This window comes from Megascapheus bottae, chromosome 6 (assembly GCF_031878675.1).
Source record: "Megascapheus bottae isolate mThoBot1 chromosome 6, mThoBot2.hap1, whole genome shotgun sequence".
Taxonomy (NCBI): Eukaryota; Metazoa; Chordata; class Mammalia; order Rodentia; family Geomyidae; genus Megascapheus; species Megascapheus bottae.
In genome coordinates, this window is record NC_143514.1 from 51,242,597 (window position 1) to 51,260,147 (window position 17,551).

At 38.0% G+C, this 17,551-nt stretch overlaps 1 protein-coding gene across 1 annotated transcript in view; it reads left to right on the forward strand.

Annotated features, from left to right (window-relative positions):
• Eps15 (epidermal growth factor receptor pathway substrate 15) overlaps positions 1-16,093 on the forward strand; it is a 96,620-nt gene extending 80,527 nt beyond the window's left edge. Inside the window, exons 22-25 of the mRNA XM_090334862.1 lie at positions 3,037-3,113; positions 5,204-5,366; positions 10,141-10,325; positions 13,569-16,093. Of these exons, the coding sequence (XP_090190988.1) occupies positions 3,037-3,113; positions 5,204-5,366; positions 10,141-10,325; positions 13,569-13,715 (572 nt within the window). The 3' untranslated portion in view covers positions 13,716-16,093. The remainder of the gene's footprint in view (positions 1-3,036; positions 3,114-5,203; positions 5,367-10,140; positions 10,326-13,568) is intronic.
• The last annotated feature ends 1,458 nt before the right edge of the window (positions 16,094-17,551 follow it).

Here is a 17,551-nt window from a genome sequence, read left to right on the forward strand (position 1 = left end):
TTATATCATGCCAGTGATGGGACCTGGGGCCTATGCATGCTATACAAGTGCTCTACCACTAAACAATATCCTCAGCCCTTGCCTTCTCTTTTTAAATGTATTTTAATTATATTTTTATATATTTTTAATTATTTATTTTTACTGGTATCAATTATTTGTGCAGGGATATTTCATTTTGACATCCATATATACATACATTGTACCTAAATCAGACTCCCATCCCTTTGTTACTCTCCCTCTTTCCCCTTCTCCCCTTCCCAAACCAGTTGCAACAAACTTCATTGTTCAGTTTTCATACATGTACAGATATTTTGATCATATCTACCCTCCTTCCCTCTGTCTGTTTGCCTGCCCCATTTACACTAGTACCTATACTACAGACAGGACATGTTTTACCTTTTTTTTTTTTTTTTTTTGGGGGGCCAGTTCTGGGGGCTTGGACCCAGGGCCTGAACACTGTCCTTGGGCTTTCCGCAAAGCTAGCACTCTTCCACTTGGGCCACAGTACCACTCCCGGCTTTTCCTGTGTATGTGGCACCAAGGAATCAAACCTGGGTCTTAATGCGTGCCAGGCAAGCACTCTGCCACTAGGCCATGCTCCTGGCCCCATGTTTCAACTCCTTGACCCTCATTGAAATGCACGTTAATTATTCAAAGGGGCTGTACCATCGTATTTCATACATGAATCAGATTGAGCCTCACCTACTCTCACTTTACTTGACCTCCTACCCCCTATTATTCAACAGCTTTCCACGAGTTTGATTTAATATCTCCATTCATAGATGTGATATATTTTAGGATTGCCCCTTCTATCCCCAAATTGCAAACATGTTATTTGTATGTATACAAATGATCCTATATCTGTTTATGTATGTTTATCTTTTAGCTCTAGCATCTACATATCTTCTGAATCTGGCTGAATTTGGTTATTATGATGAACTTATTCATCCATTCCCCTTCAAAAGACATAACTTCATGTTTCTTTATGGCCATGTTTCTTTATCCCCAGAGTGTCTGTGTTTGTGCATGTGTGCGTGCGTGTGTGTGTGTGTGTGTGTGTGTGTTCTTGCTCCATTAATCACTTGTAGAACATCTGATGTTTTGTAGCTTGGCTGTCATGAGTAGTACTGCAGTAAACAAAGGTGTGCCAGTGCTTCTACTGTGTCTTATATGGTAGTTCTATACCAATTTCCATAGTGATTGTGCTCATTTACATTCCCACCAACACTGTATAAGGATTCCTTTTCCCCTGTGTCCTTACCAGCACTTGTTACTCTTTGTGTTGTTTATGATGGCCATATTGACTAGAGTGAAATGAAATTTCAATGTTGTTTTAACTTTCATTAACTTTAACAGAGTATTTGCTTTGCTTTTTCCCTTGGAAATCTTGTCCTTTCTCTGCAACTCTTTTCTTTGTTGCTTTCCATCTTCTTATATGAGGCAGTACTTCCCATGAACATTCCTTGGTATTATTGGCTATCCCTGAATAGATGAAGTAAAATATGTTCATTGCAGCTAAAACAGCAGTCTGCTTGGAAACTGTACTATGGAGAATTGCACAGTGGAGAATTGGTTAAGCAATGTTTTTATGGTTCCTTTAGAGCAGTAATCTATTTTCTTTCCCACATCTCCATGTATTTGGAAAATGTAATTTCTTATTCAGAACATCTCCTTCAAAAGCTCAAATGTGCTTTTGAAGTACATCTTCCACTTCTGTTTTGTTTGTCTGAATATATCATAAGGCTTTTCAAGGGTAGGACCTATATCTCGTTATTTTCTAGGACTTGGTGTATGATCAGCAAGTATTTGTCAGTGGTTCTTTGTTGAATAGATCTTATTTCCTGTTTTCAAAGATCTTTAGCAGCTAATACAGGTGATTATCAATCACAGATAACTATGGTACAAACTAGAATACAGTACAAGATACTGCAGAGAGGATGAAGAAATCTCTTGATGTGTGAATTACTGACAATAGGTTCCTTTCAGTTTTATTCATGAGGTAGCATTTGAAATAGCCTTTGAAGGACAAGTGTGAAGTTATGAAATGTACATCTTTTTTTTTTTTTTTAACTTGATGTGATCCCAGCACTCAGGGGGCAAGACTGAAAGGTCACAAGTTTGAGGCCATCCTGAGCTGTTGCTAATCACACCCTGAGGCAATGTGATAGAATACTGGACCAAAGACGGAAAAACACAGATGTAGACAGAAAAGGAGGGAGACACTAGAGGTCCAAAAGCTTTCCTACACTTGGGCCCTGAGTTTTTACAAAAAAGTACATTTTACGATCAGAGCTAAAACAGTTTGTGAGAGACAGTTTCCTTTATTGAGACAGGAGGCTGTGACCCAGGGAAAGTCCAGACACAGTGTTCTCTTATCTAACCCAAGGTTAAGTTGTCTTTTCATTAAGCCTGCAAGGTCTCCAGCACAGCTACTAACCTAAGGAAAGGGAAGCTGCAAGCCAGTCCCTTCTTCCTCTCTAGAGCTGTGTTTTAACTCTTCCATGGCCAGCACTCAGCATTCCAAGTGCTGTCAAAGTGCTTCTCAAGACTTCCAAGTTTCACAGCTCAGCTTCAGAGTTTTCCTACACTGGGCTGTCACTATGTAGTGACACCTATCTCAAAAAACTCAAAAAATTAAATTTATAGGAACTTTATTTTTATATTTATTCTAGAGTTTTGTGGTTGAAGGCATGGCTCAGTTGGTACAGTGCTAACCAGTTAGCAAAATCGTCAGATACTGAATGTGAGTTCCAGGCTTGGACCAAATAAATAAAAGTACCTGAAAGTAGTTCACCTGTATTTTATCTTAAAGCATTAACCAGTTAATTTATGCAACTGGTACACAGGAATATACCATATGATAATATGGATTATCAGTGTGTGTACTGTCTTTGTGAGCATCAGTCATAAATTGAGTGATTAATGTTTGGGACTACATCTTTTTCATAAGTCTGAATGTTACCAAACAAAAGAGAACATGAAATTTGATTATTTTTGTTGTTATTTTATTATACTGATTTTATTTGCTTATTTTAGTCACAGACCCCTTTGCATCTGTTTTTGGAAATGAGTCCTTTGGAGAAGGATTTGCTGACTTCAGCACATTATCAAAGGTAATCTGGACAGGGAAAATGCACCATGTTTCCATCAGAGCAGCAGAACGCTCTTATAGACATTGCAACTTGATTGCAATAGTAAAATACTCATTTCAGTCAGAAATGAAAGATTAGCTGTAATCATAAGCATACATAGACTATGTTATGGACAATTATAATTTCCCCCTGAAAAGTTTGCTCAACAACATCATTTTTAGAATCTTACGTCCATTTTAAACACATTTGTTCCACCTGAACTATATTTTCCTCTCTTGTCCTCCTGGGTCATAGCTGTAGCAGTCATCTAGCCTCTCCGTATTGATTACTTGATTTTTTTAGACTCTTGAGGTTATTAGGATCTACAGTGATCCTTCATCTCTGGCGGGAGCTACATTCCAGAGACCCCCGCAATAGGTGAAAATAGTGAAGTAGCAGCCTTACGTAGTTGTTCTTCATTATGTAATGGTTCACTTATTGCTACTTCACAGATTTTTACCTATCAAGAGGGTCTCTGGAATGTAACTCCAGCCATAGGTGAGGGATCACTATTTATGTACTGTATTTTAAAACCCGTGATACAGGAAGTGGCGCTGTGGCTCAAATGGTACAGCACTAGCCTTGAGCTGAAGAGCTTAGGGACAGTGCCCAGGCCCAGAGTTCAAGCCTCATGACTGACAAAAAATGAAAAAATAAATAAAACCCACGATACAGTGAAGTCTCAATATATGTAGCTAAGGATGTCTGTACTAAGATAGTTGATACTACAAATCACAGTACTAAATGATTACTACCTATTTTTCCAGCATAGATCTAATAGTGATTCAAGCCAATAGAGGTAGATTCAGGGTGTCAGATTATATTTGACTAGATAGGTCTAAGTCACAAGCTGGTTCATTACAGAAAAGTAAATCTTTCATAACTTCAGGTATTTGAAAGGCAGAATCTTCAAACCCATATTGACTTACCTTCCCATGAGATCAGTTTATTTTGAAAAAAATAAACTATTTAGTTTACTTTTATAGTTTGTCTAGATGCTATTTTCTTTGCGTTATTATTTAAAACTATTTCCTATATTTAAGTGCATTGCAAAGTATGGAGTCAACCATTTCATTATTAACTGGCTCAGATACTCATTTGAAGACAGGTGTATATATGGTCCCTTTAAAATGGACCTCAGGGAAGGCACAGGTTGACATCTGTAAACCTAGCTTTTCCTTCAGAAATGAGCATCAAGGTTCAAAGCTAGCCTGGGTAGACAGATAGGTGAGACTATCTCTACGTAATCAGTAAAAAACAAAGCTGGAGCATGGTTCAAATGTAGTATACCAACTATGAGCTTGAGGCCCTGAGTTTGTCCTAGTACTGGTACCAAAAAAAGAAAAGAAAAAAAGGTTTTAGATGGGTAGTTTTGCAGCAAATATTATCTGAAATTTGCCACCTTCAATACACAGTTGGCTTGTTTTAATATGACCTAGTATTTTTTTTCCTTTTCTTTCTTTCTCCTTTTTTTTTTTGCCAGCTGGGGGGCTTGAACTCAGGAACTGGGCACTTGAGCTTTCTCAAGGCTAGTGCTCTACCACTTGAGCCACAACACCACTTCCAGTTTTTTGTGTATGTGGTACCAAGGGCTCTAACCTAGGACAGTACAGTGCTGCTAGGCCATGCTCCTGGCCCCACCTAGTATTTTTTTTTTTTCAGTCATGGGGACGGAACTCAGGGCCTTTTACTTTCTCAAGGCTAGAGCTCTACCACTTGAGCCACAGTCTACTTCCGGCTTTTTGCTATGTACGTGGTATGGAGGAATTGAACCTGGCTCTTCATGCATGCTAGGCGAGTACTCTTACCATTAGGCCAAACTCCCAGCCCCCCACCTAGTATTTTTTATAAGTAGTGAGAGCCACTGTTCATGTAATAATGATTCCCTTTTTTTAAGTCCCATTTTTCCTTGAATACAAAAGGTAAACTGTCTGTACTCTAAAAATTAAAATCTGATTAATACTTCAATCGTTTTTCCAAATGCTGTATCATATGAAGTGTACAGTTTACTTGGTTTTATTTATGTATACAAATACGTATAGCCATATATAAACATTTCTTTTCAAATAAAGGTGAACAATGAAGATCCTTTTAATTCAGCCACATCAAGCTCTGTCGGCCGAGAGAGCATTCCACAAAATATGTTTGAAGAAACATCAGTCAAGAGTGAAGATGTACCCCCAGCACTGCCACCAAAGATTGGAACTCCTACAAGACCCTGCCCACCACCACCTGGTATGAGAGTTGGTGCCTTTCCTAAATCAACTTTGATGCCTTTTCTCTTTCTGAAAAATAGACCTTACATAAAGCCATTTATGTAAGTATGTTAGTCAAACACATAGCAGAAGCTTGCTGCTGTCATTGTTCTGTCCTCAATTACAGAAAGGTAGGTGCCTAAAGACCTAAGTATGTTTAGCTGTCACAAATTGCCTTTTTTAATAAGAGGTCTACCCCCCCCCATCATTTTAGAGAAATTAAAAAGTAGAAGAGAGGAAAATACAAATGTAATCTCTTTTAGTCCTTTTTTTTTTCCATTGTGGGACTTGAACTCAAGGCCTAGATGCTTTCCCTGAGCTTTGTCTTTTTTTTTTTCTACTCAAGGCTAGCACTCTACCACTTGAGTCACACACAATTCTATGAATTTCCTGCTTTTCATGGTGGCTTATTGGAGATAAGAGTCTCACAGTGTGGCTCAAGTTGTAGAGCACTAGCCTTGAGCTGAAGAGCTCAGGAACAGCCACCAGGCCCAGAGTTCAAGCCCCAGGATCAAAAAATAAAAAAATAACTGCTGTTGCTTCCTTTGGCCAGGTGTGGTGGCGCATGCCTGTAATCCTAGCTACTCAGGCAGCTGAGATCTGAGGATCACAGTTTAAAGCCAGCCTGGGCACTAAAGTCCATGAGACTCTTATCTCCAGTTAACTACTAGAAAACCAGAAGTGGCACTGTGGCTCAAGGGATAGGGCAGTACCCTTGTGCTGAATTGCTCAGGAACAGCGCTCAGGCCCAGAGTTCAAGCCCCATGACTAGCGCGCGCGCGTGCACACACACACACACACACACACACACACACAGTGTCTCGCACACACACACACACACACACACACACACACACACACACACACACACACACAGTCTCGCAGCCTTTCCTCCCAGGCTGGCTTTAAACCATGATTCTCAGCTCGTAGCCTCCTGAGTAGCTAGAATTACAGACATAAACCACCAGCAGTGCCAACTCATCTCTTGGTTTTTCAAAGTGCACCAGTTACAATTTGTATACCAGTTTCCTATATTAATGTTTTAATTTTTAGAAGAAAAAGTTAATTTGAAGTCTCCTTTTCCTACAAAATACAGACTTTAAGTACTTCAATGTGAGAATAGAGCTTCTGGTTTTCAGCAAGTAGTAGTTTCGAAGTGTTACCCTTCTTGGAGAAATTTCACTTAAAACTTCCATGTTTTTAATAGCAATGGAAAAATAGTTTTGGTCAGGTATCAGCCCCTGGACTTGGAGCCTTGCACTCACTTGGCTGATCTGTTCAGGAATGATAATGCTCTACAACTTGAGCTATACCTTCAGTCTGCATTTTGCTGCTAACTGGAGGTAGAATCTTACAGATTTTTCCACCTGGGCCATCTCTGAACTGAGCTTCTCCTCAGGTCTAGTTCTAATCTGGGATTATAGGCATGAACCCCCAGTACCTGGTTCAGGAGCATATTCTTTCATAGCTTCATTTTCTATTTTGTTTAGTATGTATATGCTGCTTAATGAAAAGATGTATTTGGCACATTAGTTTTTTTTTTTTTTTTTTGCCAGTCCTGGGCTTGAGCTCAGGGCCTGAGCACTGTCCTTGGACTTTCTCAAGGCTAGAGCTCTACCACTTGAGCCTCTGCACCACTTCCGGCTTTTTTCTATGTATGTGGTACTGAGGAATCGAACCCGGGTCTTCATGCATGTTAGGCAAGGACTTTAACCACTAGGCCAAACTCCCGGCCCCGGCACACTAGTTTTTTAAGCATGTATCATTTTTTGGTAAAATTTAGGTTGTCATTCTTGCATTTTCATAATAGCCTCTCCTATGGTATTTTTGGAGCAGATTTTGCTTTTTGCCAGACCTGGGGCTTAAGCTCAGGGCCTGAGCACTGTCCTTGGCTTTCTCAGGGCTAGAGTTCTACCACTTGAGCCACAGCACCACTTCCAGCCTTTTCTGTGTATGTGGTACTGAGGAATTGAAATAAGGTCTTTGTGCATGCTAGGCAAACATTCTGTCACTAGGCCAAACTCTTAGCCTCATGGAGTAGATTCTTTTTTGACTTAAAAGATTGTATGTACAATAGTTAATATTCAGTTATCCATTGAAAAATCAGTAAATGAGTAAAGTGATTTCTTTCATTCCAGTAAAAGTACCATATCATATGTTACTAGAAGTAAGATGGCCAAAATATGTGAAAACCTGGGCTCACACCTATAATCCTAGCTACTCAGGAAACTGAAAGCTGAGGATCACAGTTCGAAGCCAGCCTAGGCAGAAAAGTCCCCATGAGACTCTTTGTTACTGTTTTTTGGTTGGGGGCAGGGAGATTGCTAGTCATGGGGACTGAACTCAGGGCCTGACCACTGTCCTTGGGCTTTCTCAAGGCTAGAATTCTACCACTTGAGCCACAGCACTATTTCCAGCTTTTTTTTCTATGTATGTGGTACCAAGGAATCAAACCCGGGTCTTCATGCATGCTAGGTAAGCACTCTACCACTAGGCCAAATTCCTGGCCCCCCATGAGACTCTTATCTCCAGTGAACCACTCAAAAACTGGAAGTGGTATTGTGGCTCAAGTGGTAGAATGCTAGGCTTGAGCACAAAGAGGCTCAGGGACAGCACACAACTGACAAAAAAGAAAAAAGAAAAAGAAGAAGAATCTCGTTGACGTTTTTATATCCTGCATGCTGCTAATAGTGAAAATATTTTTTAATTCTAAGTAAAATGATATGTTCTGTGCTTTAAAGCTAAGAATCCAGGCCAGACACAATGGTTCATGCCTATAATCTTAACTACTCAAGACATAGAGACTGGGAGGATTATGGTTCAAGACCAGTCTAGGTAAAAAATTAACAAGATTTTATATTAGTAACACAAACTATGTGGAATGGTGCACTCTTGTCATTCCAGCTATGCAGGAGATATAGGTAGGAGAACAGTAGTCTGGCACTGGGCCTGTATAAAAAGTGATACTTTATTTGAAAAATAACCTAGGTGGGCCAGTGGCTCACACCTGTAATCCTTGCTACTCAGTCAGGAGGCTGAGATCTGAGGATCAAGGTTCAAAGCCAGCCCAGGCACAAAAAGACCTGAGATTCTTATCTCTAATTAACTTCTAGAAAAACAGAAAAAGGGAAGTGGGGCTTGGCTCAAGGGTAGGGTGGTAACCTTGAGCTGAAGAGCTCAGGGACAGTGCCTTGGCCAAGTTCAAGCCCCATGACCCACCAAAAAAAAAAAAGAGAGAGTGAGAGAAATAACCTAAAAGTAAAATAATAATAATAATAATAATAATAATAATAATAATAGCTGGGGGAATAGTTCAATGGGTAGAGCACCTACCTGGCAAGCATGAGGAAAATTTACAAGTATAGAAAAACAGGTGGAAAAAGGATGGTTTGTTGGAAGAGCCTTGCTTCAGAACCTAAATCTTTTGAGTGTAATTCTGAATAGCCCATGCTTTCCTCTGTGACTTTTATTTTTCTTGTATTAATGGTGTTGGGAATTGAGCTCAGGGCTTCATGCATAGGAGACAAGTGTTCATTCACTGAGCTACACCTCAGATTTTGCTCCATGAACTTAATTAAGCTCATAGCTAAGCTTTGGCTTTCTCAATTGTTGGATAGTATCAGTAATTCTAATTTTACCTGCCTTCATAGGACTGTTGGAAGGATGTATTGAAATATGAGCAATAAGCATCTTTTGTAAATTGCTTCAGTGATGAAAAGTAACTATTACTATTTCTGTTAACAGCTTTTACAGCATTTTAGAAAAAATATATCTGAAGGTTTTTGTTTGTTGTGTTCTTTATTGGTTGTGTAGTTTGAACTCAGGGCCTGGACACTGTTCCTGAGCTTTTTCACTCAAGGCTAGTGCTCTACCACTTTGAGTCACAGCACCACTTCCAATGTTCTGGTCATTAATTGGAGATAAGAGTCTCATGGACTTTCCTGCCTGATTGGCCTTGAACCTGGATCCTCAGATCTCAGCTTCCTAAGTAGCTAGGCTTACAGACATGAGCCACCAGTACCTGGCTTTGAAGCTGTTTTAACCTCCACTTTTACTATCTTTTCTTCAAGAAGTACTAAGTTTAAGTAATACTTTAAAATTGAAGTATTTGTTTGGAAATGATATTCTTATTAACAGGTAGAACATTGGTCAAAGAATAGTTTATCAGTAGCCATAAAGGTACAGACACTGGGCTTCTGAACACCTAAATCATGTAGATTGAGATGTAGATGGCAAAAGAGTTTTCTCAGGGTAATTTGTAGTTTTTTTCTGTGGGGATTATGTATATCAGAAAAGTCAGAATAACGCCATTTTAAAGGGGCCATTTGTTGCTATTACTGCTAGTGAGTGACTTCCTTCAGTATGTGGGTGAATTTATAACTGCAGAGGCCATTGCCATCTTTTATAATCCTCCTCCTGTTTCCTTCTTTAATTCTTAGGAACATACTGTCTTGAGGGAGGGGTTGATTCTTTTTTTTTTTTAATGTAATTCTTAGCCTATTCCCCTTTGCTTTTATATTCATTTTGTTGCTTCTAACTGGAATGCCTTTGAGAGATAGTGTGTGAAAATTGCAAGGACAAATTATCTATAAAGCCATTAGAGACAGAATTAAGAATGTATAAGAAAACTACAACAGAAATAATGTTCTCACCCCATCTATCCTCAGTTCTGTAATGTTCTCTGTGTACATGTTCTTGTGGGCTTGTGTTTGTCGTATTTGCTGGTTGAGTTAATTGTAATGATTTTGATCCAGGAAAAAGACCCATCAACAAATTGGAATCTTCTGATCCCTTTAAACTGAATGATCCATTTCAGCCTTTCCAAGGCAATGATAGCCCCAAAGAAAAAGATCCTGATATGTATTCTGATCCATTCACTTCTACTACTACCACTACCATTAAAGAGGCTGACCCAAGCAATTTTGCTAACTTCAGTGCTGTAAGTACTGTGAATGGGCTGTTTGGGGGAAAAATCTTTCCATTTGTAGTTTGAAGAGTTTTCAAAAATTACTTTAGATTCTGCCAAATTTATAGTACTTCAATTAAATTTATCTCTTGCATTTTTCCCCCAAGCAAAACCTCTGTTTGATTCTATTTTGATGATTCTAAAATTGTTCCATTGTACAAGTGATTTTAATAGCCTTAGTTGTCAGGATATATACAAGTTGTTTTATAAACTCACTTGTTAGTTTTGATCATAAACATGTTAAATCTTGACAGTTATTATTTTGCAGGTAGTTAAGGATGATGGTGACTTTTCTGTTTTCCCACTGGGTGAATATCATACCAGTAATGAGCTTGTTATATTTGTGACTGTGTATATGTGTTTGTGTATGAAGTTTTCATGATTTCTAGAGACCAGTTAGCAACTATTGTCTGATAAGATGGGACCAGGGATTCTTTCAATAGAAAGCAGAACTCTTTACTTACTACATTCATATAGTACTTTTTGTTTTTGTTTTTTGGTACTGGAGATGAAACCTCATTCCTTACACATGCTAAACTTGCTGTACCATTGAGCTACACCTCCACTCCATAGTAGCTTTTCAAGTATGCTATACTGTCAATATATGAACTGTTATCAAGGTCTGAACAACCTTTAATTTTCTAGAGGTCTGTAGTTCACCAGTAACCCATATTTACACAGCTTTTTCTTTTTCTTCTCTTTTTTTTTTTTTTGACCAGTCCTAGGCCTTGAACTTAGGGCCTTAGCACTGTCCCTGAGCTTCTTTTGCTCAAGGCTAGCACTCTGCCACTTGAGCCACAGCTCCGTTTCCAGCTTTTTCTGTGTTTGCAGTACCAAGGAATTGAATCCAGGGCTTCGTGCATGCTGTGCAATCACTCTACCCAGTAGAGCATACTCCTGGCCATTACTTAGCATTTTCTAAAATAGAAAAACCATTAGAAACCATGGAACGATTCTATGATATAAACATAGCTCAGGGCCTTTAGATAGTTATAGAAATGGAACAACCAACTAAGGTAGGATTACCAGCCCATCAGTAGTCAGCTGAAACTTACCTTCTTTTTTTGTACTGGGGATTGAAGGCAGGGCTTTGGACTTAGTAGACAGGCACTCTACTGCCACACCTCTGGCAAGTCTTATTTTTTGGGTAAGATTCTTAGAGTAGATAACAGAGTTTGCACAGAATTTTTTTCTCAGACAAAATGGCATGTATTCTGTCCGTAACACTGGAATTTCCTGTTTATCACCTTATACCCTTGATTAGAGAAATAGGAGATGTAATAGCCAGGTGTTTTGGCTGCAGCCTGTCCAATGTTTTCCTCCTTGGGTCACTCAACTAGTGGCACTATCCCTGTCACTATTTATAATTAATTAGAAAGCAGATAGGCAAGACTCTGCATGCACATAAGGCAGCTATATTACCAGCCTTTGAATATGTACTCTTAAATTCCAGTGGCTCCTCTTTGAATGTAAAGGAGCAAATTAGAAATATAATTCAGATAAGAGAAAAGAAAAAGAAATACAAAGTTTGAATATAAAAATAGAGTGTCAAATTTATACTAAATAAAGTTTGCTTTCAGATGAAATTTAAGTGGTTTCAAGTAGAGAATCAAGGATTGGAGTCAGCCAGGCATGGTGGCCCACGCCTGTAATCCTAGCTATTCAGGAGGCTGGGGATCCAGGTTCAAAGCCAGGCTGGGCACAAAGAAGGACCTAAGACTCTTATCTCCAATTAACCTCTAGAAAATGGAAGTGGGGCTTGGCTCAAGGGTAGGGTAGCCTTGAGCTGAAGACCTCAGGGACAGCACACAGGTTGAGTTCAAGCCCCATGACCCACCAAAAAAAAAAAGAGTCCAGTGCCAGTTGATCACACTTATAATAGCCGGTAGAGCAGGGCTGGAGGCATGGCTCAAGTGATGGAGAACCTGCTAAGTGAGCATGTGGCCTAGATTAAAACTCCAGTATCTTAAAAAAAAGAGAGAGAGAGAGAGAAAAGATAGTATCTCAAGTATGATTTCAGCAACTCATTTTTTTTTAAAGATGCTTTTTTTTTTTTTTTTGCCAGTCCTGGGCTTGAAGCTCAGGGCCTGAGCACTGTCCTTGGACTTTCTCAAGGCTAGAGCTCTTCCGCTTGAGCCTCAGCACCACTTCCGGCTTTTTTCTATGTATGTGGTACCAAAGAATCGAACCTGGGTCTTCATGCATGCTAGGCAAGCACTTTAACCACTAGGCCAAACTCCCGGCCCCAGCAACTCATTTTTTTTGCTTAATAATTATTATAAAGGTAATTACAGAGGGAGCAAATCAAAATAGTTAAGGCATTTTTGCCTATTTCATACTCTAGAATCTTATGTATAACTTATTTGTAATATAAATATAATAAAAATATGCTCAATTTTTCATGATTTTTTAATTTCATTGGGAACTTAAGACCTCTAATTCCTTAGGGCTAAAAGTTACTATCCTTAAAGAGCCTTCTTTTATTTCATCCATTTATGATCTTCCTGTAAGTAAAATCAAGTCGAACTGTGTGTTTAGTTTCTGCCCGAGTTGCAGTTTGGTTATAGCCCTAACACTGACCCTAACCCTAATCACTGGTATTGCTTTGTTTAAAGTGGATCAAAAAGTTCTCTAAGCCTTCCTATCTTGCCCAGTATATCTAATGTTCTTTTATTATGTGTATCAACATCAGCCTGTTTTTGCTTCAGAGTTTTTCTGAACTTTGAAGGTCTAGGATATTACAGAAAGTGTAATTTTAAAGGGATTTATAATGTGGGTGATCACTAAAGTTTAAGCAGTGTTTTTGCATTAGATCAAAAGGCTAGACCTCTTCTCTTTTTAAGTCTGTTATACTAGGCAAGCTTGTGCTAAGACAAGGTCTTCTATGTAACCCAGGCTAGCCTCTGACGTGTAGTCGTCCTGCCTCAGCCTCCCAGGTACTAGGGTTACAGGCGTGTATTACCACTCCCAGCTTCACTGTACCTTCTTAGTGATAGGCTTAAATGTTCACTTCCATAGGTGTTGTATCCATAGACTGTATTAAACCATAACTTAATAGGCTGTCAAAACTAAAAATGAGCTTTCTGAAAAAAAAAAAAGAAAAAAAAAAAGATTATTCCTAGTGTCCTTCAGGTAGACTGTGAAAACTGTTCTTCCTGCTTTCTTTTACTCATCCATGCATTAATTTGTTCATTCATTTGATCTTTTAAATGACAGTATCCCTCTGAAGAAGATATGATTGAATGGGCCAAGAGGGAAAGTGAGAGAGAAGAAGAGCAGAGGCTTGCCCGACTCAGTCAGCAAGAGCAAGAAGACTTAGAACTGGCTATTGCACTCAGCAAGTCTGAGATATCAGAAGCATGAATTCTCTTGTCTTTTGTCAACAACACACTTCTCTTCTTCCTGAATACTGAAGCTATTTACCATGTGTATCAAAACTACCTATGAGCATGGGAAAACAGAGGTTTTGAGAATCCTGTAAATGTGACAAAAGTCTACTTTTTTCTTCTCTCTTTCACATCTGTCTTTTATTTTACTTCTCCAAAAGCAGTAACCTAATCAGCTTCACCTAGGCCCTGTTCTGGTGTGCATTTATTGTGAGCTTTTGACTGCCTGTGCTACTTTTACTCATAAAGCTAGAGCATCCAAGCTTCTACTTTCTGGAATATAGAGAAATAGTCTCACCCTATGCTACCCTTGTTCTATAGTTACTCTGACAGTAACCAGAAGATATTTTAATGTTTTCAGTATTTTTCCTGGATTTCAGTGGTTGGAGGGGGAGGGAAAGAAGATCCTATTTCTTTTATGATTGTTGCAAATTGGCTAATGTGCATTTTTTATTTCCTTATAGTAAAAATGCTATTTAATTGTTTTTTTTAGAGATAAGAAATACAAAATATTTTGTCTAGTTTAACTCCAGTATTGGAAAAGGGTTGCATTAGGTTGAACCATTATACCTTGAGAGTCCCATTTTCCCTAAATAAAAATATTAAAGCCACATATATGAAATATATTTTTAAAAACAATAGTCTCTGGACTTAAAAGAATTTTAGATCAACTGATACCTCTCTATATGTGTGCTAATTAATAAAATCAATTTCTTACAAGAACAATTTATAAGGAAATATTCATTTTACCTGTCAGATGGTAGAGAAAATGTGTCATTTAAAAGACACTCTCAGTATGTAAGAAATCTTAGCATGCAGCCCTTATTCCTGTACTGTAGTACTGTTCTGTAGCTCATGACAGGTTTGTTCTTGAACTTTGCACAAGAAACTCTTGCAAGCTGAAACTGGAAGGTACTTCACTTTTTCATATATAGTTTTTGTTTTGTTTTGTTTTCTTTAATGAAGGTTCAGCTACTTGAAAAACTTCCACTGACTACAAATGGGAAAAGTGGCATGTATTGCATCTGTTTGTATTTTGTGTACTTTGTGGTTTAGTTTATCTACTCTCTTCATGTTTTTCACCTATAAAATTGGCAAGCTAACCAAAAAATTTATTTTTTTAATTGGGAGATTTTAAAACAGAAAAAGACCTCTCCTTATATTAAAAGCTCAGTTTCTATAAAACTGACCTAGCAGACAAGCTGAATTTGAAATAGATTGAAGGAGGCTGCAAATTATCTTTTTTTAACCTGCATTACTGACTTAGTGTATTGACTAGCAAGACAAAGAAAAATGCACCTGAAAACCTTTTGATATGTATTAATCAGAGTAACTTATTACCCGGCCTATAAATAAATTCCAAAATACCTAATTCATTTCATCTTGAAATGGTGCTTTTTTTCTTTCCACACTCTATTGGACAACTGGAGTTTAAAACAAAACTTAAATCACTCTCTTGCACTGCTAACTTTTTTCTACTTATGTAAATAGAAACATTTCAGCATAAAAGTGATACATACGAAGCAAGGGCTGAATAGTGATCACAAGGCTATAACTTTGATAAACTAATCCAGTGACAAGGATTTACTGCAAAAGTTGATTGAGAAGGTAGTATTGAGAGATATGAGTGTGTTTTCTGGGGTTTCTTTATCCTTCCCCATTATTCTTCAGGAAAAAAGGTAAGTTGACTTGAACAACCTTCTTTTGCACTGGGAAAATGAACAAATGTTTGAAATGCTTTTAAAATATTTTTTAATTAAAAAAGCACTCTGGAAAATAGTAAAATCTGTAACTTATAAACACCAACTTTCAATGTATTAATTGTATCCTAATCTTATGTGTGTTCAACTGGATTATATAGATTCTTATCATTTGTTAAGATACGCATACTGAGTGGACCAATATAATATTAAAGTATGTATTATATAAAGATATCTATATCTCTATATTGACTGTGTAGGATGAACGTGTTAAGTCATTTGTGGTATATTATGGTGTTGACTCTGGCTCTCGGGCCTGTGCTTGAAAATAACAAATAAGTATTACAAAGAGTAAGTGACCCTACTTAAAAAGTTTTAATTGTCTTCTACATACTAGTTCAGCTTTGAGTTCTTTCATAAAATCTCTTATATTTCAAACCCTAAAATATATAGCCTATGATTATGAGAGTTATCAACTTTACATAATAGTAATAATAAAGCATACTATCCATGTGTCCAATTTACATTAGAACTGTGCACAATTCTGTGTGTACTATATAAGGAAAGACAAGTGTACAACTACACACTAATATGTGTATAAAGTATTTCAGAATATCTTACATGGAATATATACTCAATAAATATGCACTATCATTTTTAGGGTTTTTTTTCTTTTGTTTGTGAAAGAAAGGAAATGTGTAATGCAGAGACAATGCCCTAAACATAGGTGGTTTTGTGTGTATGTGTGTTTGTTTTGTTTTGTTCTGGTCCTGGGACTTGAACTAAGAGCCTGGCCATTATCCCTGAGCAATTTTGCTTAAGGCTACTCTTCTACCCTTCTTCTTCTTCTTCTGGCTTTTTGCTGGTTAATTGGAGATAAGGGTCTCATAGACTCTTATGACTGGCTTTGAACTACAATCCTCAGATTTCAGCCTCCTGAATAGGTAGGATTACAGATGTGAGTCACCAGCACCCAGCTTTGTGTAACATCTTTTAAAACACTAATTCACAATCCTATTCTTATGAGTTGATGGCATGAGGAGGAAACTCAGCTAGTTATTAATATTGCCCTAAAAGTACATGACATAAAGGGCCATCCTTTTTATTAAAGAAATAAAAAATTTAAGCCGGGTGTGATGGCTCATGCCCTAGTTACTCAAGAGGCTGAGATCTGAGGATCAAGGTTCAAAGCCAGCCAGGGCACAAAAGGACCTGAGACTCTTATCTCCAATTAACCCCTAGAAAACTAGAAGAGGCTTGGCTCAAGGGTAGGACAGTAGCCTTGAGCTGAAGAGCTCAGGGACAGTGCCTAGGACAAGTTAAAGCCCCATGACCCCCCCCCCCACACACACACAAAAAAAAAAGGTTTTAAATTGTAAAGATTGTGTAAGTAAAGTAATCCATATTGATAAGATTATAAAATAAGAAAGGAAGTAAAAACTTTCGTTTGAAGTAAATGATAGGACCAGAATTTAGGCTATGAGTGAAAGAATGAGTGGTTAATGTTTGCATATAAGAAACATCATGGGCCAGGAGTTTGACCTAGCAGTAGAGTGCTTGCCTAGCATGTACAAAAACCCAGTTTCTATTCCTCAGTACCACATACATAGAAAAAGCTGGAAGTGGTCCTGTGGCTCAAGTGGTAGAGCTCTAGCCTTGAGAAAGCCCAAGGACAGTACTCAAGCCCTGAGTTCAAGCCCCAGGACTGGCCAAAAAAAAAAAGAAAGGGGAGGGGGGAGAGAAAGAAAGAGATCTTGTAATTTGTTGGCATATTGTTTTGGAAGAAAACAGATAAATCAGGGATTGCAGGTGGAAAGCTGTTGGAGTCATCAGTTGATATAATAACTTAAAATATGATTATTGCCAAAACCTGAGAGAATGGGAGTGGTTTGATAATGATTTAGAATAGGTCATAGTAGAGTCTACATAGGTGTAGATGATGGTGCAGAAACGAGTTTTCAAAATTTAGCAAATATCAGGGTCACTTGGTAGATATACTAAAAATACAGATTGTTAGGCCTCACTTCCAGAGTTTCTGATTCTTTTTTTTTTTTAATTTTATGAGGGTAATGTACTAAAGAGTTACAGTTACATAAGTAAAGAATGCATTTCT